This window comes from Drosophila serrata, unplaced genomic scaffold (genome assembly GCF_035046125.1).
Source record: "Drosophila serrata isolate PLE 108 unplaced genomic scaffold, ASM3504612v1 contig_217, whole genome shotgun sequence".
Lineage (NCBI taxonomy): Eukaryota > Metazoa > Arthropoda > Insecta > Diptera > Drosophilidae > Drosophila > Drosophila serrata.
The window spans coordinates 1,401,387-1,429,283 of NW_028257115.1; the positions used below are offsets into that span (position 1 = coordinate 1,401,387).

Consider the following 27,897-nt stretch of genomic DNA (forward strand, 5'->3'; position numbering starts at 1 on the left):
AATGAAAAGAAAACAGTCTGAAGTTAGGAATAAGAAAAGTTAAGCACTCTGTTATACGATTGCTTTGAACTTTTTGCAGGCGACTCGGCGATGGATCCTCGCGACATTCCAGCGATGATTACACGGAGATCAACAAGAGCCAGAGTGCAGCGGCCATCAATTGCAAGACACTGATCAATGAGATCCGCCAGGCGGTGAATGAAGCCCAGCCCAAAGGTGAACTATGACCAACCAAATCAATCCACCTCCAGCCAGCACAATCCTCCGATTCTCTCTCTCCCTCTAGCCAGATCAGGCCGTAGACTAACCCCAGTAGAATTGACAGAAGTTTAATCATTGCCAAATATCATAATCATCTCATCACTCCACACTTCCACAGAACTGTACATATGTTTATCTGTTTGAAAAGCCAAAAAACTAATCGAAACATATTATTCTGTTATAACCATTTATATATATATATATCTATTAATGCCAAGGTTTTGAGAGTTCTCACTGAGCGTTATACGTTTACATTGCCACCCGCATTGCCCCCATATATAATTATATATATATCTCTAATGAATGTCTAACCGAACCCATGTACTCTGCCTCAGCGATCTTACTAACCATCGACTTTTTACTCCTTCTCTCCTCTCTCTCTATCTATATTTCTGCGAAACTAACAACGAAAATTGCTCCTTAATCCTTCGAATCGAATCCAAAGTTAAACAAGTCGTTCCCCAATCACTCTCCCCGCCCGGCACAGTGCCCTGGCAGCAGCAGCATCTCCACCAGCAGCAGCAACAGCCGTCCGCCCACACCACTGGCCCACCCTCACCCACCAGCATGTCCTCCGGATGCTCCTCGCCCGGCTACTCGCCCAGCCGCACCCTGGACTTGTCCGGTTCCAGTTCGAGTTTCTCCGATCGCAAGGCAGCTGCCGCCGGATACAATTACAAGGGCGGTCCTGTCCATGAATGGACCAAGGATCAGGTGAGTGCTACAAAATCCCAAATCCAATTACAATAACTAACAATATCCCCAATTCTGTAATGCTTAAAGGTTGGCCACTGGCTGATGGGCATCGAGCTGGAGCGCTACATTCCCGTCTTCAAGGAGCACAACGTCGAGGGCGGTGCACTGCTCACCCTCGACTCCAAGGACTTTAAGACGCTGGGCGTGTGTGGTGACGATAAGCACCGACTGAAGAAGCGCCTGAAGGATCTAAAGGCGAACATCGAGAAGGAGCGCAAGGACATGGAGCGAGAGCGTCGCGAACGCGAAAAGGCCATACGCAAGGCCGAGAAAAAGGCGGCCAAAAAGAAGTAGTAGTTGAATTCCTAGTTGATAAGAGCATCAAAAAAAAGTAGCCAAAAACCAAAAGCATACGCAGTATATATGTAGTCTATGCATACGAACACGAAGCATATATCTATCGGTTATATTATAAATATATATATTTATATTCATATGTAATGGTAATATATAAATTATTTGTACAACACACAAACACACACATCTATTATACATACGTACTACATTTTAACCTATCGAAACCTAAATAGCATCTCTAGACGTAAATTATTCTAAAGAAAAAAAAAACAAGAAAGAATTTGAAAGGCAGCAGAAGTGGTAGAAGGTTAGGAGGAGCGATAGAGTACGAGTAGATCTCGGTTAGCAGTGACCCCGAACTCCAAAATCCAACCGATGGCAGAACTCTGAAAAATCCCCCAACATAAAACCCAGAACTCACAACCAAAAGAAGAAGCTAAGTAACTAGACAACAACAAACAAAAAAGGAGTTGGACTGACTGATTTTTATGATTAATTTAAAAACAAAACCATAAAAGATAAAAATACTAAGAGAATTCTTTTTTAAAAACCAATCAAAAACCAAAAAAGAACCATTTTGAATTGAGAATTGAGTGAATGCAAACGAAATGAGTCGTAGGACACTTAAGGAATTCGCTGGAACAGACTTGAGGAGCATAACAGCTACTTCAAATTAAAATAATGGATAAAGAATGATAAATAATACAATATAACAATGTAATAACGTTTAAGGCAAAGTCTTGTGTTTTTTCTAATTATTAATCTGTGTAATATTCGAGATAATATTCAATTCTAGATATACGTATATGTGTAACAGCAATTGCATTGTATTTGTCAAGACATCTATGAACTGTACTATCCACCAACCCAGCCCCCTTAAAATTAACGCTAAAGTATTGTACTGTGTATGCTATATATGCCTGAAAGTCATTTAAGTACTTAAGTAGAGAAGCTAAACAAGGAAGTGTATGTGTGTGTTCGGTTACACCAAATCAATGCAAAAAGTCCACCCAAAAAACCATTTGTTGAAGCAGCCGAGAGCAAATCAAGTTTCAAGAGCGACATCTATTCGTTAGCCAAGTATGTGAGTATGACTGCGTTAAATGCGTGACTGTGTACCTTTTTCTTTTGTTTATCGTGTTTTGTTTTTAAGCTTTTGTATAAATAGTTTACTTGTGTAGCAAGAACCTTAGTATTTGTATTTCATAATTTTAATTTGTTTTGTGTTGTGTGTAGTATAGTTTTATGTGTATCTTATAATTTCTAAATGTTGCAATAAAACGGCATACGTTTACCTATCCCTTTACCTATCTTTCTTACCAAACTTCCAACGCCCCGATGGGTTTAAACTCTGACCCCAAACCGGTGATGGCCACAATACTGTCTTACCCAACTTTGATTTATTAAGGAAAACCAAATTGTAGCAACTAGTCCTTGTTTTCATTATAAACAATTAGCATATAATCAGGGCTGCCACAGAAATCGTTTGTGATTTGAAATCGAATTAAATTTGGACTTCCTTTTAATTGATTTCAAATGCTATGCCGATTTCTGTGGCACCCCCGAAGAATTATCAAACATACGAATATATGAATACTCTCTTTCTCTCTATCAATCTGTCTCTATTTGACTTTAAGACCCCGGCCGTGGCCAAGGTGGACACCATTCCGGTGTGTGTCCTCGGGTTCAGGCGGCCGGCAGCGCATAATCACCGCATGTGTCTCCACTCGTCTCGTCGCAAGTCCTTAATATAGCTTTTGAAAAGCTCGCCTCTAAACAGTGCCACCAACGAAAAGAAAACAAAATCAACCGTTATAACTTACGAAAAAAAAAACAAAATGATAACATCCTTAATAACGAATAATTCTTGTTTGTTTACCGTTTTGATTTCTATTAAATTGTGGAATTGAAATCGATTCAAGCTGCATTTTTTTTCAAATTTAAATTCAGGAAAGGCAAAGTAATCAATAGGGAATTTAATTTAACTTAAAGAGTCTAAAAGTAAGAAGAGAAATATTTTAACCAAGTGTTAAAATATTGAATACTAGTATGTGAAATATGTACTTCTGGACTCAATTATTTAAAGTGATTTATAATTACCAGTGACTTTCAATCACTTAAAAATTGTGTCTAAAAGTAACTTAATTTACAGAATTAATGATTACTTTTGGGTACTTTTTAAAGTGATTTAAAACCACTATTGATTTCTATGGCGCCCTTTCATATTTCAAAAATTCCCGAAAGAACAAAAATAATTCTCTATTTTTCCATTACCAGCTTAATCAGTTTAAATTTCACAAAAATTTGATTGAAATTAAATCGGAAACAGCGAGAGAAATAAAATCAAAACACTTGAGCAAAAAATTAAATGCAAATTGATGACGCTGCACGCGACCAAAATTCTGGTTTTTATAATTTTTTATTCACACTTCCGTAAAATAAGAATTTGGGGAGTGTTTTGAATAAATTTATAAAGAAAACCGGAATAACATGGTACGCGTGCAGTGCTCACCCAAAAGCATTTCAAGATAATTGTTATTTTTTTGAAAATGTTTTTCAGTTCAAGTTTATTTTTGGGTAATTGTTTGTAAGCGTTTTTTACACCATTTTTAAAGCAAACTTAAGAAAAAAAAACCAAAAAAATAACTAACAATCAAAACCAGTTTAAAAATTCGTATATATTTAAATCAAATTAATAATATGATAAAAGTATTTGAGCTGGTTTGCCCCGAAATTCTCAAAGAGTAGGGGTCCAGTCGCATAAAAACCAAACAAAATATAAAAAAACGAAATGTAAAACACCTACAGAACACATTCGTGCCTTTTTCATTGCGAAAAACCGTCCCAACCATAAGAAAACCGAGCGGGGGATCTTTCGATATATATAACATCCGATCAGGGATTTAGCCAGATAATGTCAGCTTTCAGGCCAATTCAGAAAATCCCGAGAAAAACCCCTGCCACGAATACGTTGAAACCATTTGAAATCCCGCAAATGCCTTAAATCAAGAGAAATTATTAAATATTACCCATTAGATATTCAAACATAATTCAGTTCGCTTGTAGGTTTTTTAAAACATTTTCGAATTACTTGTTTTAAGTTGACCGTTTGCAAGCAAAGTTGGCTCGGTTTTGTGGCTTTATCAAAAGGAGATTCAGAGGTTGATCCATCCCAGCGTTTTTTCCAAACCCCATTTTTATCTTTAGAAATATTCCATAAACTTTGTTTTTCAACCTTAAAATAGATTACTTTCTATCTTTTTTTCTTGAGAAAACTTTAAGAGAAATCAATCGTTACCAAATCCTTATTAGTTTCAGAATAAACTCAAACGTTTTTGTACATTTTTCTTTAAATTTTTAAATCCTATCAGTTTATATATCATTTTCAGTTCTATATAATTTGTGTGCATGAGTCTGTGTTGCCATATATTATTACTACTTTAATACGGAAAATAGCTATCCCATCCCAATAAATTTCAAAAAATAGATTGGCTTAAAACTATATCTTTTAAAATCATTTGAAAAACAAAATACAAAGAAAAGATAGAACTATCACCTAAGCAATTACAGCTACTCTAGCCAATTAATATTGATGACAAAAATAAATTTAAAATTAAAACAAACACCAAATGCAAATGCAATTAGCTAAACCAGAAAAATGAAAACCTAAATCTTACAAATCATGGAAAATAATAATAATAATAATAATAAATCACGAAACACAGTGCTAATAAATATACTCCGAAATAAACCTAAATATGAAGTGCATTTCTTGTTTACTTGCCGAGTAAAATCTCTTATCTGTAATCTGTTTGAGTTGCACAGCAATTCTGTTTACAAAACGACGGCATATTTAATGGGTTTGTTGGACCGCCCAGCAAAAGACTCTGAGAGACTGTCGCAAATCGAATGTGGAAAGATACATACAACACATACCACAAATACTCTACCAAAGAGATCCCACACCAGTAGATACCTCGAATTTTCCATGGAATCGTGAATGGGAACATCTTTCAGCATTTCTTTCCGCTTGGGGTTTTCCTTATCATTTGGGAATTTTCCACTCTCGTTTTGGCCTGCTTCTTGGGCATAGAAAGGTCAATTTTTCAATCTCTTCTCCAAACTGAACATAGGTTTCAGGTCTTGTTTTTGTTTCCAAGAGGGATGTGTTCGAGCATTTTCGAATTCATTACATTTGGAATTTCAAGAGCATTTGTGGCTCGGTTTTAGTCATTTTAAAAATGTAGTTCCCACACACTATCTTATATTGATTATAAAACTAATGAGACCTTAGCAACGAAAGGGACTGTCTATCAGAAACAATCTCTTTTTAATATTAATTAAATTTAATTAAAGTAGATTAGAAACTATTTTCTTTAAGAAATATTTATAGCTCTTGTTACCCTAAAATTCTGTCTGAGAAAAATTTCCTAATCAGTTAAAATTGTTTTTGCAAATGCAACGGATGCTGAAATGCATTTTCAAGCCATAAAAGTTGTTTACTGCTTTGAGTCCTCATCGTCACTGAATGTCTTAGTATTTGTAGACCCCCCAGAAAGTGATAAGAAAATGCATAGAATAATGTTGCATTCTTATCAGTGTTAATGCTCAATTGCACATTCAGAGACTTATTGTTTTTCTTAAGAAATCGGTTAATGGGCAAGAGACTTATCGAAGAGAAGGAATATGAATCAGTTGCCGGGTGATTCAAAATTATAAACCTATTACAACAGATGAAAGATAGATAGATAGATAGATGATAGACTCGTGTTGTCTAAGGTGTCTGGTTAGAAACTGATGATCTGTTAAAACTTTCCTAGTAATTTCGCTGATAAGCAAAGGTTGGCGATGTCGCAATTTAAAAAAATTCTCGGCCAGTGGCATGTTTTGAAATTAATATTTATAAATAGTCCAGTCGCGATTATTATGTTTGCTTTATGATTAATTGGACAATGTTGCAAAGTCTTGTTCAAGTTTATTATAATATTATTTAAATATTTACAATATCAATGTTCTAGAAAAGAAAACCCCTAAAGATAAGAATCCACTCTTATAAAATAACTTTGCTAAAAGCTGATAAAAGTCTTGCTCAAATAGCACAAATCCATTTAAAAAGATAATAAATATTATCAGTTGTAAGTAATGGCGGAATCATTTATGATTGTAACTATCTTTCCTTACCTAATGGTTAGCTCAAAGTATTGCCTTTCTTATCCGCAAATATATATTGTTTGGTGTATTTAAATTCGCTCAATTCAATTAGTTAGTTTAGGAGCAACAATTCCGGCAATATAATAAAATTGAATGCTGAACAATCAGCGCGGGCAAAGGCATCACGCAGATTCCGATCTCTTAGTGTTGTTTTTCCTATACACACAAAAAAACAATGGGAAGAAGAATCTTTGTCCCTTTTGTTTTTTATTTATTTGATAGTTTTATTGATTTTTTCTTTATATGACTTTTTTTATAAAAATCAAAGTTTTTTTTATTAGGTTTATACTCAATTTAGAATTTTGAAAAATTGTAATTTTTGCCAATTTTTGAAATTCCACTTTCAATTTTTAAAAAAATTTGAGCATTTTTCAAAATATTTTTTTCTGACGGAGATGGCTTAAGAGATTTGCCTATTGATACTGATCAGAATATATATGAATTTATAGGGTCGGAAATGACTCCTTCATTTTTTTTTAGCTTCCGACTGAAGGTGAAATACCAATTTTAATGGATATTAACATATTTTTTCTGAAATTTTTGAAAACAAAATTTAAAAATTTCATAATTAGCCAAAATGTTTTTTGATTTGGAAAACGGCAGTATACAATTTTTATCAGGTTAATAAAACTGTATACTCCATTTAAAATATGAATTTTTTTTTACCGATTTTTGCAAATTTTCGAAAAAGATTTCTTCACATTATTTCAAGCTTCCGACTAAAATTATAATACCCTGTAAGTAGATAAACATAAATGAAACTATTTTCCGTCTAAAACATATATTACAATTTGACAATTTATTTAAAAATTTAATTTCGATATTTTTATTTATCAATTTAATTTTATTTTTCACTGTGTAACGCTGCCGCTGGAACCTGCGCCGCCAGCTCTGCCAGCGTCATGCCTTCCAGTTTATAAAACCCTCGTCCGTCAGTCGGCGAAGTTCATTCAACAATCGACGACGCTCAAGCAAACAGCAATCGCGAAGGAGATACCATATAGAGTACCATCGAGTTCTGGACGCGGCAATAAACATTAATAATAAAATACAAAATCATAAAAGTCAGCTGTGCAAAGTAACTAGATTACAAAAGAAATTCCAGTTTCTGCGCTAAATTAGCTTTGATTCGAACAGCAAAAAATATATATTTATTCAACGCGGTCCGATTTTAACATAATCTAAAGCGCGAAAGTTAAGGATTTGCATAACCTGAAGAAGCGGCAGCTGAGCTGAGTTTGCTGATTATATAATTGCAGTGTATTTTGATTGAACAAAGACAACTCTCACAATGACGGGTTACAACAATTCCAATGGCAGCGAAGTGACCACCAGCAAGGGAAATGGACACAGCAATGGCCACAGCAATGGAAACAAGTCGGCCGATTACACCGCCCAGGAGAATCCCACGTAAGTACCTCACTTGGGTTTGGGTTCTCGGGGGAATTAATAATCCTGGGCCTCACGCCAAAGGCTCGTTAAGTGCAACATTGGCTTTAATTGAAACTTCCAATAACCTTTTGAACCTTTCGATTGCTTTGTGGGCCCTATTTTAGTTTTGCCTTAACCCCGCCGCAACACCTGTCCACCTTCCCACCTTTCTGACTTACCAATTCTTTCCCTATAACAAATAAAACCGCTTTTACGAATCAATAAAGCCTTTGAAATTATCAAGGCCTGCGTTGCTTCCATTTGCTTAACGTAGTCACCTTAGAACACACGCTCACTTTCGGCTTGGAGCAACCTGAAATTTTCTATTCCAAATTTCATCAACAAATTCGCTGCTTGCCGGACAGCTTTCCACCTAAGACTCTTCACCATTTTCTGGCAGAATGTGCTCGAAGGACTGTTGCTCCGGACAAGGTGGCTCCAAGCCAGGGAACACCTGTGCGCCCAAGAAGGCCGCCACTACCAACAGTGATGAGAAGGTCATACCCACGCCACAGTCTCTGCTGTAAGTGTAAATCCCTCTAAACAAATAGGAAAGGATGTCTGGAAAAATTCATGTAATACCAATTACAGCTTTACCTTAAAATTTTGCCCACGTTGGCAGGTGAGCTTCAAATCCAAATTGTTTCAAAGAAATCCAAATTAAAATGCCAGCTAGAACTTGTCCTTGATTTTTCCCGGCGCTATCAACAAATAAGCTAAGCAAAGATCTATTCTGTTTCTTGAATTTTAATTAAGACATTCCAGTAGTCCAGGGCTTATCAATTTTTGTCAAACGACAACGCAAGTCATTAAAATCCCATTCGGAGAGCGATCTTTAATCTGCATACGATTATATGGAGTGTTCTTTTAATACCCTTTCAAGGGTATTATAATTTCAGTCAGAAGCTTGTAACCATTTGAAGACATCATTTCCGACCCGATAAATCCTATATATTCGTGATCAGCATCAACAGGAAAATCGTTTTAGCTTTCTCCCGCAGAAAAAAAAATAGCTTTTTCAAAAATGTTCAATTTTTTGAAATAAAGGAAAGGGGTTACATCGTTAAAATTTTCAAAAATTGGTAAAAATTTCAATTTTTAAAATTCTTAATTAAGTATGCAGATTTATTAACCTTATAAAAACTAACATTGGAGCGATTTCCCAATTGAAATTAATGATGTTTTGGCATAGTTATGAGTATTTTAAACTTTGATCGAAAAAATTCTAATAAAAATTTTGATTAATATTGATTTAAATAATACAAATATTTAAGCTTTAGCTTATAATCAATTTCCGATTCGATCCCTTAATTCGTTTGGAAGCATGAAGGGTTTATAAACCTCGGCTTCCCGTAGTTATTTTCCTTTTTTGATTAATTTTGTTAAAGTTCATTCGGGTTTACTACACAGGAAATATAAAGTATTTTTAGTAAAATTCTTCCATGAGAATTAATAGTTTAAAGTTAGCTATTTTATTCGTAAAACTTATCAAAAGTGGAATCGATTACAAGCTTAAAATTCCCCTTATTGGTCAGCCAACCTACCTTTAATTGATTAGCAATCAAGATAGGGCCAGGTGTTTATCGAACCATTTTGGCCCAATTAATTGCGAAATCGACTCGCAGCCGATTGGCTCTGGAAAGCGGGCGTGTTCCTGATCTTGACACGGGCCTCCAACTCATTATCTTTACCACATACCATCAAGTAATTGGCAAAATTGCCGATAAAGAACGCGATGCCCCAACACGCCGGTTTATTTTCTTGATTAGTTACGAAACTAGTTTTCGAATATTTGCTGAATATTGATGAAGGCGGCGATATCTTGGAAGATCTGCCATGTCGCGTGTTCAGATCGAATTTCCATAAACGACCGGCTTCCTCCAGACGCATTTATTAAAGGGATTAATACCCGAAGTTTCCAATTAGTGGAAGTTATGCGTGATTGTGAGCTCCCTCGTTTTCTTTTTTTTTTCGTTAAACCCATTTTAATGACGCACTTAATGTTTACTTTTAAAGGCGTGTTTTTGTTTTGTCCCCTGTTTAATATTGATAATACAAGTAGCAGCATCATCGGAGGCTTATCATCAGATTGTTTCAAAAACAAAATGATGAAAGCAGCCTCCTCGCAACAGCACGTGGGGGTTACGAGTTCGGATTTGTTAACAACATTTGTCAACATTACTCGACTTGCAGTTCAAGTTCGTGCAACTCAACCTCGAGCCAACTGAATTCTTTATGGCTCTAATAGTACTTAATTGCGGGTTTCGACTGGATCGATAATTGGTCTAGAATTATAGAGCTTACCAAACTAGTATGTTTGTCACAATTTCACAATACCCTTGCGATTGCCAAAGAGAAAACCATAAATGATATGGCGAGTCCTTATCTACCCTATTTGTTGACATTTCTTCCAGCTTTCAGCTCCATGTCTGTGTGTTTATATCACTTACCTCTTTTGGGGAAAACTTTCCTAGTCCAACAATTCATAGTTTTTATTTCATAATTGCAGCAAAAGTAATGGCAAAATCCAGTGCGATCTAACGCCCGAAGAGATGAGGGCATTGAAGGTTCTCAACGAAGACACGTTCGTAGACCAATTCTTCTGAGTGGATTCTTACGTTTTATATGTCTTCCGATTGTAAAGTTGTTGTCATTTGTATCTGTCGTTTTTTGGTGAAAATCCACACATGTTCATTACATTACAATTGTTTCTTTGCAGAAAAAGATAGCAAAGATTTTCTACCAAAACTGTATTTGTTTATTATTGTGTTTTGTTTTAGTTTTGCTAATTGAGAAATTTCATTACTCGAATCCATTGTTATTCCTTGTAAAAACCCAAAGGAAAGTAATTCTTTCCAGTGATCACATTCCTGAATCTGACTATCTATTTGTGATTCTGTCCCATCATCAAAACAACACAATATCAATTGAAATTATTCGTTATAAATGAATATTTGTTGTGATAACAATTCGATTTGTATCTGTCTCTATATATCTTTTCTCGTTCATTTTCATATCTCTTATTGGTTGGTATTTGTATCTATTCCTCCCTCGGGGAGTTCCATTTAAACAAGTCCATCGATTCTCAGCGTGAAGAGTACTTAAAGAAGTGCTGTGTTCCTCATTCTTTCAGGCGTTTTCCCTGTGTTAACCTCATCGATAACTGGTTACATTTTAAGCTTGAACAATTGACTAATTGAGGATTCTGATGCTCGACAGGTACCCCTATGAGGTCATCCAGGAGATTGCCGATTTCATCACCAAGGGAGCCGGCGTGCGCCCCAAGATCGGTATTATCTGCGGATCTGGCCTCGGTTCTCTGGCCGATATTATCCAGGATGCAAGGATCTTCGAGTATGAGAAGATCCCCAATTTCCCGGTGTCTACCGTGGAGGGACATGCCGGGAAGTTGGTGGTCGGTACTCTGGAGGGTGCCACTGTGATGGCCATGCAGGGTCGATTCCACTTCTACGAGGGTTATCCCCTGGCCAAATGCTCGATGCCGGTGCGTGTGATGAAGCTGTGTGGCGTGGAGTACCTGTTCGCCACAAATGCGGCGGGTGGCATCAATCCGAGATATGCCGTGGGAGACATTATGCTAATGCACGACCACGTCAATATGCTCGGCTTTGCTGGAAACTCACCGCTCCAGGGACCCAACGATCCACGTTTTGGACCACGCTTCCCAGCTCTGACCAACTCGTACAACAAGGATTTGATCAACAAGGCCATCGAGATCGGCAAGGCCATGGGCATCGAGTCGAATGTCCATGTCGGCGTCTATTCCTGTCTGGGCGGACCCAACTACGAGACCATTGCCGAGCTGAAGGCGCTGCGCATGATGGGCGTGGACGCGGTGGGCATGTCCACCGTCCACGAGGTGATCACTGCCCGGCACTGCGACATGAAGGTGTTCGCCTTCAGCCTGATCACGAATAAGTGTGCCACGGAGTACAGCGACAAGAAGGACGAAGAGGCCAACCACGATGAGGTATGTTTATACCCTTTAAGGATATTCTAATTCTAGTCAGAAGCTTGTAATACCGTGAAAAAATCATTTCCGACCCTATAAACCTTATATATTCTTGATCAGCATTAATAGCAGAAACGATTTAGGCAGGTCTGCAAGAAAAATAAATTTTCGATTTTTTTTTTTTAATTTTCCAAATTTTATAAGGGGTTACATCGTTAAAATGGTCAAAATTTGGCAAAAAAATTGAATTTTTTAAATTGAAGAACTGAGTATGCAGAATTGTTGGCGCTATAAAAATTAGCACAGAACAGCTTTTCGAATTTAAATTAACGCATTTTTGGCTTAATTGTGATGTTTGAAAAACACTGATTATTTAAAAAAATTGCCTGTTTTTATGCCATTTTGCAGGTTATTAAAATTTTAGTCCGAATCTTTTAGCAGCATCAACAAACGTGGTACGCAGATTTGTTAGCGCCTTAAAAACTAGCTCAAAACAGCTTTCCGAATTGAAATTTATGCATTTTTGGCCCAGTTATGAAGTTTGAAAAACACTGATTATTTAAAAAAATGGTTTGTTTTTATACCTTTTTTTAGGGAATTAGTATTAATCAGAAGCTTTTAAAACAATGAAGGAATCATTTCCGACCCTATAAATCATATATATTCTTGATCAGAACGAACAGCGGAATCGATCTAGCAATGTCTTGCGGGAAAACAAATTTTTTCATTTTTTTTCAAAATTGCAAAAAAAGATAAGGGGCTACATCGTTAAAATTGTCAAAATGCGGCAAAAAATTGAATTTTTTAAATTGAAGAACTAAGTATGCAGAATTGTTGGCGCTATAAAAATTAGCACAGAACAGCTTTTCGAATTAAAATTAACGCATTTTTTGCTTAATTATGATGTTTGAAAAACACTGGTTATTTTAAGAAATTGCCTGTTTTTATGCCATTTTCCAGGTTATTAAAATTTTAGTCAGAATCTTTTAGCAGCATCAACAAACGTGGTACGCAGATTTGTTAGCGCCTTAAAAACTAGCTCAAAACAGCTTTCCGAATTGAAATTTATGCATTTTTGGCCCAGTTATGAAGTTTGAAAAACACTGATTATTTAAAAAAATGGTTTGTTTTTATACCTTTTTTTAGGGAATTAGTATTAATCAGAAGCTTTTAAAACAATGAAGGAATCATTTCCGACCCTATAAATCATATATATTCTTGATCAGCACGAACAGCGGAATCGATCTAGCCATGTCTTGCAGAAAAACAAATTTTTTAATATTTTTTCAAAATTGCAAAAAAAGATAAGGGGTTACATCGTTAAAATTGTCAAAATGTGTCAAAAAATTGAATTTTTTAAATTGAAGAACTGAGTATGCAGAATTGTTGGCGCTATAAAAATTAGCACAGAACAGCTTTTCGAATTGAAATTAACGCATGTTTGGCTTAATTGTGATGTTTGAAAAACACTGGTTATTTAAAGAAATTGCCTGTTTTTATGCCATTTTCCAGGTTATTAAAATTTTAGTCAGAATCTCTTAGCAGCATCAACAAACGCGGTATGCAGATTTGTTAGCGCTTTAAAAACAAACACAGAACTGCTTTCCGAATTGAAATTTATGTATTTTTGGCCCAGTTATGAAGTTTGAAAAACACTGATTATTTAAAAAATTTTCTGTTTTTATACCTTTTTTTTTAGGGTATTAGTATTAATCAGAAGCTTTTAAAACAATGAAGGAATCATTTCCGACCCTATAAATCATATATATTCTTGATCAGCACGAACAGCGGAATCGATCTAGCCATGTCTTGCAGAAAAACAAATTTTTTAATATTTTTTCAAAATTGCAAAAAAAGATAAGGGGTTACATCGTTAAAATTGTCAAAATGTGACAAAAAATTGAATTTTTTTAATTGAAGAACTGAGTATGCAGAATTGTTGGCGCTATAAAAATTAGCACAGAACAGCTTTCCGAATTGAAATTAATCAATGTTTGGCAAAGTTGTAAGTTTTTTTTACTTTAGTTTGTTTAAAAAATGTCATACTAAGTTATTGTTGAATGTCAATGAAAATATTCATTTCATTTAGTGTTTGTGGCGGCATAAAATGTCCAAAACTTTGACGATTGCAAAAAGTCGTATACATTCTGAATCGCTATTAAAATCCTAGTTAATGAGTACCAAAAACATGAGAACAAAAATTTTGACAATTTTAGCCAATTTTTGAAAATTTTAAAAGGGGTTACATCGTTAAAATTTTCAAAAATCGTCAAAAATTTTTATTTTAAACTGAGTTTGCAGATTTGTTAACCTGATAAAAACTAGCATGGAACCGCTTTCCGAATTGAAATTAATCAATTTTTGGCTAAGTTATGCGTTTTTAAAGTTTAAGTGGTTAAAAAAATATATATAAAATAAAATTATAGATAAATATCAAAGAAAAAATGCAAATACTTTAGTGTTCCTGGTGGCAATTAATGTGCAAAAAGTCGATGACTGCTCAAAGACATGAAAGAATTTGTCTTCTTAGTTTTTGCCAAATTCTAAAACTTTTAAAAGGGGCTATATTATTAAAATTTTCAATAATTTTCATTTGAATTTGTACTGAAAATGTCATTTGCCAAATTCAAGGCCTTGTTGCATTTGCCTTAAACTACAACATCTTTTTTACAACAACATAAATTTAAAACAATAAAAATTTACAGTAAAAAAAGAAAAATAAAATACAATAACATAACAGACAAATTTAAATTCGAATTTAAATAAACTATCCCGCCATATCAGTTAACCGTCGAATTTAAACAAATTCAAAGTTCCCGCCATGTAATGCCGATCGGTTGCCGCAATGCCGCCAAATTTGAATGCGTATTTAAATAAACGATCAGTTGGCGCCTTATAGTTAACAGCATAAAGTGTTGTTTTTGTACATTTTAGTTGTTGTAAAATGGTTTTTGGTTTTTGTTGTTAAATAATTGTTGTTGTTGTTGTAGACTATAACGGCGCTTCGATTTGCACATTTTCAGTTATTTAAGTAGATTTAAAGTTCCCGCCAGGTCACGCCGATCAGTTGCCGCAATGTAAATAGCCGCCAAATTTGAATTCGAATTTAAATAAACGATCATTGCACATTTTCAGTTACTTAAATAGATTCAAAGTTCCCGCCATGTCGTGCCGATCAGTTGGCGCAATGCAAATTAACCGCCAAATTTGAATGCGCATTTAAATAACCGATCAGTTGGCGCCTTATAGTCAAAAGCAAAAAATGTTGTTTTTGTAATTTGTTGTTGTTGTAAAATGGTTGTTGTTGTTGTAATTTGTTGTTAAATAATTGTTGTTGTTGTTGTAGGCCATGTGGACGCTTCAAATTGGTCAAAAATCAACGATTTCAGGTTTCAGATACCAGGCGAACAGAAAGCAGCAGCAAGCAGCTGAATTTTTGACATGCAAGGGTTGCCGGATCGATGGTATATGCGGTCGATCCGGTAGCATTGGCCAGTCAGACGTTGCCGGATCGATGGCATAAGCGGTCGATCCGGTAACATTGGCCAGTCAAACGTTGCCGGATCGATGGCGTATGCGATCGATCCGGCAGCCCTTGCCTGCCAAAAATTCAGTTGCTTGCTGCTGCTTTCTGTTCGCCTGGTATCTGAAACCTGAAATCGTTGATTTTTAACCAATTTGAAGCGTCCGCATGGCCTACAACAACAACAACAACTCTTCTACAACAACAACAACAAAAATTTACAAAAACAAAAGAAAATAATATATATGTATACTTTTTATTTCAGGTTATGGCCGTGGCAAAGAATAGGCAGAAAGCCTGCTGCGAACTGGTTTCCCGACTCATCCGGGAGATCCACACGGCGTCCGCATAGACGGCGAATGAGGGGAATAGCGTTGGATTCTGAACTTTAACTAAAATTTACAGTATAAGGCTAGGGAATAGTTTAACTAAATTATGTTAAATAAAATAAAAGAAAGAAAACAATCGAAAATGTGGTTTTATTTATAACAGACAATTATACCCTTTCCTAAGCCAAAGTAGTAAAAAACAACCATAAATAATACAATAAAATGTTATTTAATAAAAATTAAATATACGTAATAGTTTTTAACATGATAAAAACACGAATACATAGGCATCGATATTAAATTAGGGAAATAAAACTAGCATTAAAATGATATCGAACTGAAAACAATGAAATAACGAGAACTCGTTGCGTTTTTCCTTATTTTTTTTTGGTGTTTGCAGAGATTAAACAAATGCAATTTCGTTAAAACATTAAAAGTATGAAGTTAAATAATGGTAAATGGTAAAATGGTAAAACAATTCAACTTAAAATTATATACAGGTAAAATCGAAGGACTCGGACCGTTTGTCGAATGAAGCGAGTTTGAAATTTATTGCAAAGGCATACATATGTATGTGTTATGTATTATGCGTAAAATAGAGAGAGTACATGGGGATATGCGCACGTGTGTGTGTATATGCTATACTATATAGGCCTAGCATGTAGAATACGATATAGATATACGATCTGTCTGTGCCCGTTGCAAAAGCATCGCCGCCTACAAAAAAGTGCTTAGAAAATTGTATTGTTTTGTGATTGTGTTCAAGTCTATTCGGTTGCATTGTGCCTCTCTCCTAGAACAGCCCGCGCTCCTTCTTGAGTTTGGTCTGCTTCCATATGGGCAGTTGCTCAAACTCCGCGCGGCTGCAGCCCAGTGCCACCTGGAAGTCCTCGGCGTTTAGGTAGACCTCCAATCGAGTGGGCTCCACTCCCTCGGGCAGGGGTCGTGCCTTGAGCACCTCCAGCGGGTATTCGGTCTGTGTCATTTGTGCTAGCATTTCTGCTATGGTTATCGGAGCAACGGTGCGGCCATCCTGCAGGAAAAACATTAAATAAATTAACTTTCCCTGGTATTCCTGGTACCAATTTACCTCTTCGTTGATCTCTCGCACATCGGACCGCTCCGTCCAGTCGGGAAATAGCGCCTTGAAGGCCAGTGGCTCCAGGCCTGCCCACACCACCTGACCCTTGACGCCGTGGAAGGCCTCCTTCTCGTTCTCGCCGTGCTTGGCACGCCAATAGCCGACGGCTGTCTCGAGGGCAGCACGTCTCTCTGAGATCCATCGATTAACTCCAGCCCGATTGTCGTTGGTGGGACTGCTTCGCTCATCGGTGTTTACTAAAGTCAGAACATAAAAATTATTACCAATATCTAATAAAATACAAAAAACACTTACTCTTTACGTCCTCTAGGGGCCACCAGCCCATCCAGAGCCACAGCTCGTCGCCATTGTCCAACAAAAAGATCGTGGGCTGACGAGCATTATAGAGCTGATTCTGGCTGAAGGGATATGGACTGTGCAGATCCTGGCAGCGCAGGGGATCGCTCAGTTCGATTGCTTTAAACACGCCCTGGGTGCTGGAGAAATTAAAGATCCTTATTTGGTAATCGAACGACTTTGTGGACTTCAGCAGGCTGTCATAATCAACAGCTTCAGCCGTTAATCCCAGTGCCTTTTTGCAGTCCTCGTTCTCAGAGCCCTCGTCCTGCTCTGTGAGGTTGGCTTTCTCGCTGCTAAAGAGATCCTTCGGCAGCTGCTCGACAATATCTTGGGCAGCTTTCAGGGCCACAGATCGTGTGTGAGGAGCACTCTTGGATCCATGCCAGACAATTACGCTTCCTTGGCTGCCATGGATCAGGAGCATTGAGCTGCGAGAGCGCAGTTGACGGGAGTGGCAGTCCACTTCCTTGATAAGTGTTTCCTCGGTGACGTTTCCTTGTATTTGGTAGAGCCGCCACTGGCTGCGCCTCTCCAGGCACTGCTCCTTGCGTCCACGGTGCTGCCACAGCTGGCGGAATAAGCGAACAAAGGCTGTGCATTCATCGCCTTGCGACACCCTCAACTGGGCGCCCTTCTCCTTGTCCAGCTCAACGGTTAGCAGTGCCGCTGCACCCTTCTCATTGGCACTCGAGTCCTGACCCTGCCAGGTGAAGTACACGCACCTATCCCGTCCAACGGTGCTCCTATTGGAGACCTTGCCGCTCAGCTCGCGTACTGTGACGGAAATCTGGTAGATCCAGCGAACTATGTAGCTTTCCGAGGAGTAAAAGTGACCGTAGTCCTCGCGTGCAGGGGCCGCATCAAAGTTGAATTCGTGGATCTGCCATTTGTCCGTGGACTTGGTGATCACATCGAAGTGGCGCATCGTATCGGTGTCGTAGTAGAAGTTTCCACGTCCCAGATTTGACTGCTCCAGCACCAGATTCGGTTCCTCGTAGGGTTCGCCCTTGTGCAGAGCAATTCCATTCAAAGCTCGCACCACATGGACGCCGTTGGCAAGGTAATCCTTCTCCAAGTCCTCGCGCTCCAGCTCCGGCCAGTCGCTGAACTTTTCCTTAAACAGCACCGTCTCCATGTTCTGGGTGATCTTCCCGAGGACACACCACTCCGGGCGTTGAGCTGTGCGCTTGGCGTATTTGGTATTTTCACGACGACCCACAATTGAGACATAGTTCAGCGGGTTCAAGTAGCACTCGGCATAGTCTGCTCCATTCTCGGCACCAAAGTGTTCCTGCGCCAGTCTCATGGCCGCTCGCTTGGCGTCCGAGGAGGCGTTCTTGCCGTTCCACACGTACAGCTCACTGCCAAAGTCAAAGATAAGCACCTTGCGCGTGTCCAGCATGTCCACCTTGGGTATACAGCCCCAGTACTTGTCCAGGGGAACGAGGGCCTCATCCTTGAACTCGTAGATCTTGTTCGTCTCAATCAGACTGCTCTCGAACACATCGTCCTCGTCGGCATGACCGCTGTCTGAAATCTCCGAGGTATCATCCTCCTTCTTTCCCAGCAACTTCCAGAACTGACGCCACTGCCGCTCGTTCAAGTACTTGCCATCGGTGAGTATCACCTCCTGGCTGGCGGTGCACCCAAGATCCTTGTTCTCCAGAATGGCAGCGCAGATCTTCTTGCTGCGCGAGATCTCAATGACATTGGCAAAGGAGCCGACATAGCGGAACAGCTGAGATCCGGCGACCAAAATGAAGCAATCCCCGCGATTCAGTGAGGTGTGCGTAGGCTCCACCAGTCGAGTTTGGACGTGAGTTCGTCCCTTTACGTGAAGTAGCATCACCGGCTTGTGGGGCAGCCACATCTGCTGCAGGGGAATCGACGAGGAGCGTAAAGCCACCGACTTGAAGTCCTCTATGGAGGCCAAGCCGGCAATTGCCTCGGCAGCCAGGTTGGTATTCTGGCCATCTAAGGGAAAAAGAAACTAGGTTTAGTTGGGAATCTTAGCACAGAGATTAAAGCCAACTCACATGACTCCATCTTGAGGCGCCTGAGCTCACGTTCGGCCACGCCCGTCTTCATTTCTGTGTACTCCGAGGTAATGTCCTCACGTGCAGCCAGACTCTTGAGAGGATTGCGGGCTGCCCGGCGTCCCTTGGGTCCCTGAACATGGCGTTTGCTTACCAAGCTAAAATAAACGGGAATTTTGAATTTCGAAGAGATAAGTGGAATTGATTGATCCCATAAATGGAATTTATTGCTCACCGTTCTGTCGGTTTAATGACATCAAAGGTGCTAATCTCCAGCTCCACGCTCTCCTCCAGCTTAGGCTTCGTGGCAAAGAAGTTCTCGAAGGTCTCCTTGTCGTCGAGACGCGGCACCTGAATCCTAGCTCCCACATTTGTGGGTGCAGCCGCACTCTTGGTGTTGGCCAGCTCCTTGTTCTGTTTGGCATTCTGCGGTGAGGTTCGTTCCACATCTGAATCCGAGCTGCTGCTGCTGCTGTTGGAGCGACTCAGACTGGGCACCTCCTCCTCGGGATTAACGCTCAAGCTACGGAGAGCTGCCTTGTTATTGGTATTAGCAGTGCTAGTGGTCACCATCATGGAGGGGCTCTTGGCCAAGCCCAACTGGGGCTGATTGGCGCTGCGCACCTCCAACATGGGACACTTTTTGGCTGCATCATTAGGCGAACGCTCGAATTGTAGCTCCACAGGGGATTGGGCCTTCTTTTGCAGTCGGCCAGCGACTGTGAACTTCTTGGCATCGGTTTGCTCTAGGGAATGAAGAAGAGTTATTAGTATCATTTGGTACCTTTAATATATAGAGATCATACACTCACCTATCCGCTGCTTCCAGTTCTCCGAGTTGCACTTGAGCTTGCTCAAGCGATCGGAGACCTTGCCGCCCTCAAGGCTGGTGGGGATCAGGGGCGACGGTGGCAGCGGCTTGTCCGACAGCGAGTGGGCCAAAGATAGCGATTCCTGAAATGCCAAATAGAGAGGGACACGATCTTGATTACACACATTCACTTTCCAAATTTTGTGGAGATTGAGACCTCCTACGCTGCAGGCCCAAATATGAACGCGTTTATAAAGAAATTAACCAAATTTTAATAGCCGCAAAATATGGTCAACATACGCGGCCATATCTGCTTGGGTTGTTCCCAAACACCCGATGACTAAGCACCTGCCACCGTTAGAGGGTTAAATTAGATTGTCAACACGGGAAAAGCTTTTACCAGTTTTACTTTTTCCATGCCGGCTATTTATTAGCTTTGTTTGTTCTCGCTATTAGCTGTTTATTTCCCTGGCACACCTCGACGCTCAAAACGCTAAATCTGAATGCGAATCTGAAGGCCTCGGTGCCAAGTACGCTCCATTAGTGACCCGCGATGGATGCGCAGCGCAAACGTATATAATATCTGGAAGCGAACTTGGTTGAGGTGGTTGCTGCCAGCACAATGCCAATCTGGCGACTGCCAATCGCCGCTTTGGCTAATTGCGCACCTATTTTTTTGCTAGACTCTGGGTGCTCCGCCGTCCCGAGAGCCGGGAGAGCTCGAACTTGGGAGACAGTGCGAGTCATACGATTAGATAAGGGGTAGTGCACTCCGAAAAAAAGGTCATAAAAAAGGTCTGATAGGTAAACAGTTTTATAAAGCTCTGGAAACTCTCTTTATGGGTCTTCCCAAACTGATAAATCGTTGTCTAAAATTGCTAAATAAATACCACATTTGGGTCTACATAAGTTTATATCAACTTTATGACTTTTCTATAACATTTAAACTATAAAAGATTGATAATATCATCTATAACATTTAAACTATAAAAGATCAATAATATCATTCAAGAGTAATTAAACTTTTATATTTCGCTTGATATTTTGATTAGATTTTGATTAAATAGAGGGAGAAATAAATAAAATATCAACTATAGACACCTTTCGCTTGCATAAAAAGCAATAAAGTCCTGAATGTTTATGTATTTGTAGAATGTATGCTTAATTATAAATTAAGCTACAGGATAAGTTATAAGCCATAGCTGACAGTCCTGAATATATTAATATATCATTTTCATTTTAATAAGAAAAGTAACTATTATTTCCCCATTTAGTTATCACTTTTTCTGTCAGTGCTTTGCGCACTCTCAGTTCAGCGAAAAGATAAGAAACAAAATTAAGTAGCTACCGATATGGGGAGTGGCATACTATATATATTCCTGATCGATGTCGCCCGTCTTTTGTTTACATTCTCAAAAGTGTCAGTGGAAGGGAATAACTTAATTCCTGTGTTTACACATGCTTTCAGCATAAGTTATAGTCGCGACTGGGAATATCGATAAAAAGTTTTTTAAGCAAACAATCTTATCTTTACAGTTAGTTTACTTGTGTTGTTTATTGTCACCGTAAAGGCACACTTTTTGGGGTGAAGTTCATAAAAATGAGCTTATCTCAGATATTTATTGTAAGAGCTTATGCAATATTTAGGAATTTCTGTTTATGTTTGCCAGAGTTTTTGACCCAATTTTTAAGGGAATTACTACTACTTACTGAGGTTGTATTATCGGTAATTAACATGAATTACAATAATTTAAAGCAGTCTTTATTATTCATAAAATAAAAAGTCAACCTTGAGCACTCTCCACTCTTTCACACTTGATTTCTGATGAATTTCAGCGTGTGTCATACTTTGGCTATCAATGAATTCGAATTCGAAACCCTCTCGGAATGAATCATCCAAAAAATAAACTGATAAAACTCGTAAATAAAACTGGGTAAAAGCAAGCTGAAACACGGAAAAATCAAAGAGCAAACGATAATTTGATTAACCGCCGATTCAAAAGGGTTTCTAAAAGGTAGAATTCCTCACACAAATTTAGAAGAATTTTAGAGAATTCTTCCGCACCTGAACAAGCCCAATAAAGCAAACCAAACAAATACTTCAACATAAAAGGTATGACGCCATAGAATCTCAGTTAATAAATGGCAATTTATAATATTTTATTGGCTTTGCTCGGCTCTGGTTATTTGCTTATTTGCGTCGTTTTATTGACATTTCGATTTTGCATGTGCTGTATGTATACATATATATTTAAAACTATAGTGAAAATGTTAAAATTAGCATATGAATACACAGTCATTTTTCTGTATTTGGCAGAATTTGGCAATAAGCAAAAAGCCTGAAACTAGCCCAGACCAATTAGGCCAAGTTAAGGTTGCCAAGTTCAAGTGCGTGGGGAATGTCTGGGCATCTGGCCAGTTCTGTAGTTTCAAATGCATCTAAATAAAGTGGAAATTTTCCCCGGAACTCGAATGTACATATATCCATAGTTCATTGAGAGGAGAGTGAGTGTCCCATTCAACTCGCGGAATACTTGATAAAGTCTGTTATTGTTATTGCAACAAGTTGCAAGTTGCATTCAGTAATGTCCAAGGTTCAATGTACTGATAACTGAAATGCCTCAAGCCTTTCTTTGTAGGGTATGGCTCTGGATGATTGTATCTTTTAAGCTCGCCTTTATTATGAATATATGCTTCACTGCCTTTGTTCGCCATCAAATCAATCAAAAAATAAAGCCACAACACAGCTACGAAATTACCTCACATCACAATCATTTTGCGGCGAATACTTTTTCCCATCTCTCCCCGATTTATAATTAATGGTGATCGGTTCAACATTTTGATTTGCGTCAATTTATTTGACAAATTGTGTTTAGGCCACAAGACACGCTCCGATGGTTGGATCTTCTCTCTACACAAAAATAGTGCCAAGCAGATGCAAAATAATGAAAATAACGAATGAATATACACTTCTTCAGTGCTTCTAGCAGCTGTGCACACGAAAATAAATCTGTTTTTATTACATACATATAATTAGGTTTAATATTGTGGTTTTTGCATTTGATACAGTTCGTATTTATAACATATAACATATTTAACGATAATACTACAATACAAATTCATAGTGTTTAATTAGTTTAGCAGTACACAGTTCTCTACTCGCTTATGAGATGCTTTGCAATTGCAATTACAAACATTTTGGGCTCTGGACAATAAGATATTTATACACAATAATGGGCTTTACTAAGTACAGGCATTGTTAGCTAATTGCGACTTCAGTTCGGGGGAGTTTTTAACTTTGATTTGCTTAAGTTTCCATCGATTAAGCAAACAAAATGCATAATGGAGGGGCTGGGAAGCTGGGAAACTGGGGGCATGGCAAGGTCTCCCGATGAGATTGAGTCACCGGATCAGCTTTGTTTCGTCTTAAAACAAAGGCGGCGATTAGGAATAGTCTTCCGAGGTCATATGACTCTGATTTCCTTAAGACTAGAGCTGCAAAAAGATCGCTTTGTAGTGGTTACTATTGTCTTTGTTATCGAATATTTGTATTAATTCAAAGTATCTTTTTGATAGCCTTTTCCTTTCTTTTCCGATTTAAAATCGTTAAATTCTTTAATTATTTTGCAGCTCCAAGCCAGACCAAAAGGGGGGATGGCACTTTAATATAACCTCCTCCTGCTAATCCCTCATCTGGTTTCGTTTATGTAAGTGGCCTCCTCCACACAGGCGGCCTGCTCTTCGTTGAGGAGATCAGTGATGGAGTAGGCGGAAAGGGGACGCGAGAATCTCCGTTCGGAGAGTATATCATCGATGCAGGTCACCGGTGAGAGACAATGGTTATCCGGACGATCCTCAGACTCTTCGGCACTCCTGGCAATCACTTGAAAGATATCCTCCATGCTGGTCTGCAGGCACAGCGAGGGCGGTTTCCTTCGGAGCACTGGGGATGCTTCGGGTTCCGGGGAGCTGGAGAGCGGCGAAGCTGTCGAGGGTGTGGCCGAAGTGCCTCGAGTCCTCCTCGGAGCCGGGACAGCCATGGGCTCCCAGTCGCTGTGGGTTGGAGCCTTCTTGATTGGCTCCTCCTCCAGTTCCTGCCACAGGTGCATCGTGTGATCAATGTGCTGCAACTGAGCGGAAAGCTGGCTGGCAATCGATGTTTTCCGCGAGGCGCAGGGTGTCGAATCTCGGGACTCATCACTGGCTCCAAACATACGGATCTCCGGGAGCGTTACGGGTGCCACACGGCTCACCTGCCGCGTGTTGCCCGTCTCGAACATTCTGGCAATTTTGGTGACATTGCTGCGCTTCACAGGAGCCGGTGATACCGGTGGCAACTCCTCCTTGGGTGCAACCTGCTGCCGTTTGGGGTAAACTCGGGTCACCGGCTTCCTGGCCTTGGGTTTGACCTTTCCGGAGGCCTGCTCCTGGGCCAAAACATGGCAGCACAACTCCGGACCGTAGCAGCGATGGAACTTGTTCCTGTTCGCCTCGTAGTCTGCGTCCGCGAAACGCTTCATCCGCACCAGGGACTTGGGAACGAGGGTGACCAGAACATAGGTCACCAGCAGGTAAGGCAGCCACTCGGCCCACTCCCATGCCGCCTCCAGGTATTCCGTGTAATCCGACATGCTCCAATGTGCTCCGGTTGTGTCACTACTCAGTTATTTGCTCTTTTGCTATCGCAATTGCAATTCGATTTATTAACTTTTACCTCGCTGATATCTTTTTTGCACTATTTTTTTTTTTTTTCTTTTCTGTTCTGTTTGTTGATAAGCGTAACAGTTCTGCTATGACATCACATCACTCTGTTTACGGGGATTGGTTAAATAATGGAATATTTTTCATATATTTATTTTTACAACTGGCATTCGTGGCAGAAAGGGGAGACATCGCGGCAAAATAATTATTTACTTAAGGTTGTTATTTATTTTGCTTTATGTTTCCCGGAACTGCTAAAGTTTTTTTGTTATTAATGAGGTTTTTTTTATTGTTTTTAGAGCCTGACATTCACTTGGTTGCAGTTCGGAAAATATGGTAGAATATTTGCTTAATATCCTTTGTAATTTTACAGTGTTTTCCGGAAGTTCTTTACATTTTATGTTTTCTTAACGAAACTTGACTGTATTTTGCAATGTTTTCACTTTAACCTTTTCAAAATCATTTTAATATTAAATATTTAAATACATTTTTAAAATCTACATACTATTCACTCAATTTATCAAAACAAAACACATTTTAAAATTAGTTTTGAAAACTAGAAAATATTGCAAAATTCCATCTATAGTCTCATATTTTTCTCAACTTTCCAGGAAGCTGGAATTATCCGAAATCCAGAATCCTCAAGTCACACACAACACCCACACACACACACACACACACACCTTTCGTCCAGTGGTGTCCAACGTGCATTGCACCGTGCGTTGCACTTTGCATTAATATTTATAATTTCTCAAGTGCGTATTTTTATCTTGGCCCCGTCGCCGTCATCCGATATCCCGAGCTTTGCTTATTTATTTAGTTTGCTATTAATTTTTTTATTTCGGTTTTTTGTTTTTTGTTTTTCGGTTTTTGGTTTCTGTTATTGTTTTTGTTGGTTCTTTGACGCCTTTTGTATTCCGTTGCGCCTCGCGGTCGTTTCGTTCTCTTTGGCTCCCCGCTTTAAACTTAAATGCCGACGCCGCCGACGCTAAACTTGACGCTGCCGCTCATCCAAAAACTTAACGAAAGCTGCGCGCGTCGCTCTTTCAGCACTCGGAAAAATTAGGCTCACATAATTGGAAATTCACAAAGAAATTGAATTGTTGATGACAGAATTGTATAAATTGTCTTTAAATATAATATGTACATCTTACATCTTTTTTTACAATACATTTTAAGAAAGTATAAGTTTTCTTAATTTTTTGTACATATATCTGGGAAAATAGGATTTCTTTTCTGATATCCGAAACTATTCCCAGTGTATTCTCTCTCTGACAGCCTCCCTTTTTTTTTGGGGAGCTCGCTATATCTCTCTCTCTCTCTCTCTCTCCACCTCTTCGTGGATCTTTGATGCTGTGCCTTCGTCAAGTTTCTTGGCCTCTCCTTTAGCTCGTCTGCTGCACTTGCGCAGAATTCTGTTTTGCAATCTGATGATGCTGTTATATTGTTGTTGCTTTTGTTATTCTTGGTTGGGTCTCCTTGGGTCAAGTAGTTTGTTATTCTGATAAGAACGTGCTGGTGCGAGGGAGCCAGCACGATGGGCAACTTTCATTTCAAAGGAGTTCGTTTCTGAGTTGCGAATTGGAAAAGAGGAGTATGCCCTTAACCCTAGAGTGGTCGGGATTTATTTGCATCTTCCAGAATTCGTATTAAAAATTTTAAATTTTTTAATTTTGGTAGAAAAAAACATCATAATAAATAATGTATTGTCCATGAGTTGTTAAATTTTAAGTGGAATAATATTTTGTACACAAAATAAATTTAAACATATGTTTTTTTAAGTAAATATTTCTTTGTGCCTTTTAAGATTTATTTCGGTTTCATTCCATTTGGTTATCTCTGTTAAGATTTTATTCGTATTCGTATTCGTAAATTTTTTTTTTTTTTTATTTTGTTAGAAAATATCTTCATTATAAATAATGTATTGTAAATCATTAGATTTTTAACTGAAATAACTACTATGTATATTTTTTTATTTAGTAAATATTTCTTTATGCTTTTCAAGATTTATTTCAGCTTCATTCCATTTGCTTATCTCGGGCAAAATAAAGTATGTCTGTTAAGATTTTATTGCCCCATTTTAAAGGTGCAAATATTTGTAGGGGTTTCTACATTTCCCTGGCTTGTTGTTTGTTATTATTATAATTATTATTTTGTACAGGTTTATCTGAGACGCGACATATGCAAACAGCTTACGTTGAGGTACTGAAGTGTAAGTGAACTAAATTTAGAACGCCTCGAACAATAACATCTGGGTGCCCCTTTGTGATTTATGGGAATTTATTGTTAATTGTTGATATTGCAGCCCCTTGGCAAAACTGTGTCATCTTTCTGTTAGTTTGTCCCCATCTAATATAAACATTGGCAATAATATATAGATCTAAGTATATATATATATATGTGTGGAAACACATATGCGCTTTTCAAAACAGATTTTGTAGTGAATAAAGTGAAATGATTATTTCGGAACCATTTGCGTGGGTTTTGGTTCTGTTTCTGTTTCTTTTTCTTGACGATTTGTAATGGCAAAAAGAGATTGCGGTCGTCAGTTCTGAGTTTTCTTTTTATTTCAAAGATTTTATTTTGACAGTCGTCGCACTTTTTATTTGAGAAAGTCTCATTTCTCTCATAGGTGTTGTGTTGGTGTTGGTGGGTGTGTGGGTCTATGGCCAGCCTTGAAACACTTGTTTATTTATATTTTATTTCTCATAATTTCATATTGCACGGAATCTTTTCTCCAACGAATGCCAGATACATAGATGCAAGAAAAATATATAAATAAAAAACACTCCATTCGCTTCCTGCTGCATTCGACAGTTTATGCAACTCAGGAAACCGCTTCGCATTACTTTTTATGCAACCCGCAACGGGGGCCTAGTCTTATTTTATTTTTAGTTTGCCGCTTATCAATTTTAATGTCAATTGAAACCGGCAGCGAGTAGTAATAATGCATACTAATAACAATAACGAAACGAAAGTCCGAGTTTTGCGAGTATTGCAATTGGAAATGCAAGTCCGCAGCGAATGCGAACTGTTCGCGTTCAAGTCGCGATTCGTACTGGATCGTAAATTTTCCCCCTGAGACGTCAAAGCTGTAGCTTCGACTCGAAATCTTCCGAAGACCCGG

General features: G+C 38.5%; 4 protein-coding genes across 33 annotated transcripts in view; 2 read left to right on the forward strand and 2 right to left on the reverse strand.

Moving 5' to 3' along the window:
* The window catches only part of Spn (protein phosphatase 1 regulatory subunit spinophilin), a 67,692-nt gene extending 62,621 nt beyond the window's left edge, over positions 1-5,071 (forward strand). Inside the window, 4 exon segments of the mRNA XM_086829578.1 lie at positions 80-216; positions 748-806; positions 808-975; positions 1,045-5,071. Of these exon segments, the coding sequence (XP_086685704.1) occupies positions 80-216; positions 748-806; positions 808-975; positions 1,045-1,311 (631 nt within the window). The 3' untranslated portion in view covers positions 1,312-5,071.
* Positions 5,072-7,387: 2,316 nt separating this feature from the next.
* LOC110188824 (purine nucleoside phosphorylase) lies at positions 7,388-15,924 on the forward strand. 5 transcript variants are annotated; one of them, XM_020958714.2, is made up of 5 exons: positions 7,388-7,935; positions 8,357-8,479; positions 10,466-10,540; positions 11,176-11,947; positions 15,718-15,924. In XM_020958714.2, the coding sequence occupies exons 1-5, from the start codon at positions 7,817-7,819 to the stop codon at positions 15,802-15,804; spliced, it is 1,176 nt and encodes a 391-aa protein (XP_020814373.1). In that variant the 5' UTR covers positions 7,388-7,816; the 3' UTR covers positions 15,805-15,924. The 5 variants fall into 5 exon arrangements, with proteins under 5 accessions (XP_020814373.1, XP_020814374.1, XP_020814370.1 ...); XM_020958715.2 differs by lacking the exon at positions 10,466-10,540; XM_020958711.2 differs by lacking the exon at positions 8,357-8,479.
* Positions 15,925-15,991: 67 nt separating this feature from the next.
* Positions 15,992-27,897, reverse strand: part of Svil (Supervillin) — a 154,316-nt gene continuing 142,410 nt past the window's right edge. For 22 of the 23 annotated variants that reach the window (XM_086829593.1, XM_086829584.1, XM_086829595.1 and 19 more), the window contains 6 exons: positions 20,071-20,212; positions 19,494-20,004; positions 19,259-19,416; positions 17,178-19,196; positions 16,872-17,119; positions 15,992-16,814 (listed from right to left, as the gene is read on the reverse strand). In XM_086829593.1, the coding sequence (XP_086685719.1) occupies positions 16,575-16,814; positions 16,872-17,119; positions 17,178-19,196; positions 19,259-19,416; positions 19,494-20,004; positions 20,071-20,212 (3,318 nt within the window). In that variant the 3' untranslated portion in view covers positions 15,992-16,574. Of the gene's footprint in view, positions 16,815-16,871; positions 17,120-17,177; positions 19,197-19,258; positions 19,417-19,493; positions 20,005-20,070; positions 20,213-20,469; positions 20,713-27,897 lie in introns of those variants that run through there. The other variant, XM_020958742.2, reaches the window with a different exon arrangement.
* On the reverse strand, positions 23,035-27,837 carry LOC110188846 (uncharacterized). 4 transcript variants are annotated; one of them, XM_020958751.2, is made up of 2 exons: positions 27,620-27,837; positions 23,035-24,877 (listed from the first exon to the last, which is right to left on the reverse strand). In XM_020958751.2, exon 2 carries the CDS (start codon positions 24,698-24,700, stop codon positions 23,759-23,761), a length of 942 nt encoding a protein of 313 aa, XP_020814410.2. In that variant the 5' UTR covers positions 24,701-24,877; positions 27,620-27,837; the 3' UTR covers positions 23,035-23,758. The 4 variants fall into 4 exon arrangements, with proteins under 4 accessions (XP_020814410.2, XP_020814409.2, XP_086685736.1 ...); XM_020958750.2 differs by having other exon boundaries at positions 25,454-27,830; XM_086829610.1 differs by lacking the exon at positions 27,620-27,837 and adding an exon at positions 25,454-25,745 and having other exon boundaries at positions 23,035-24,933.

Bases quoted from the DNA above. Each gene is read 5' to 3' on its own strand.
- LOC110188846 (XM_020958751.2), bottom strand. From the start codon at position 24,700: ATGTCGGATTACACGGAATACCTGGAGGCGGCATGGGAGTGGGCCGAG.
- LOC110188824 (XM_020958714.2), top strand. From the start codon at position 7,817: ATGACGGGTTACAACAATTCCAATGGCAGCGAAGTGACCACCAGCAAG. The intron at 7,936-8,356 runs GTAAGTACCTCA...ATTTTCTGGCAG, and splicing joins ACCGCCCAGGAGAATCCCAC to AATGTGCTCGAAGGACTGTT. The intron at 11,948-15,717 runs GTATGTTTATAC...TTTTTATTTCAG, and splicing joins AAGAGGCCAACCACGATGAG to GTTATGGCCGTGGCAAAGAA.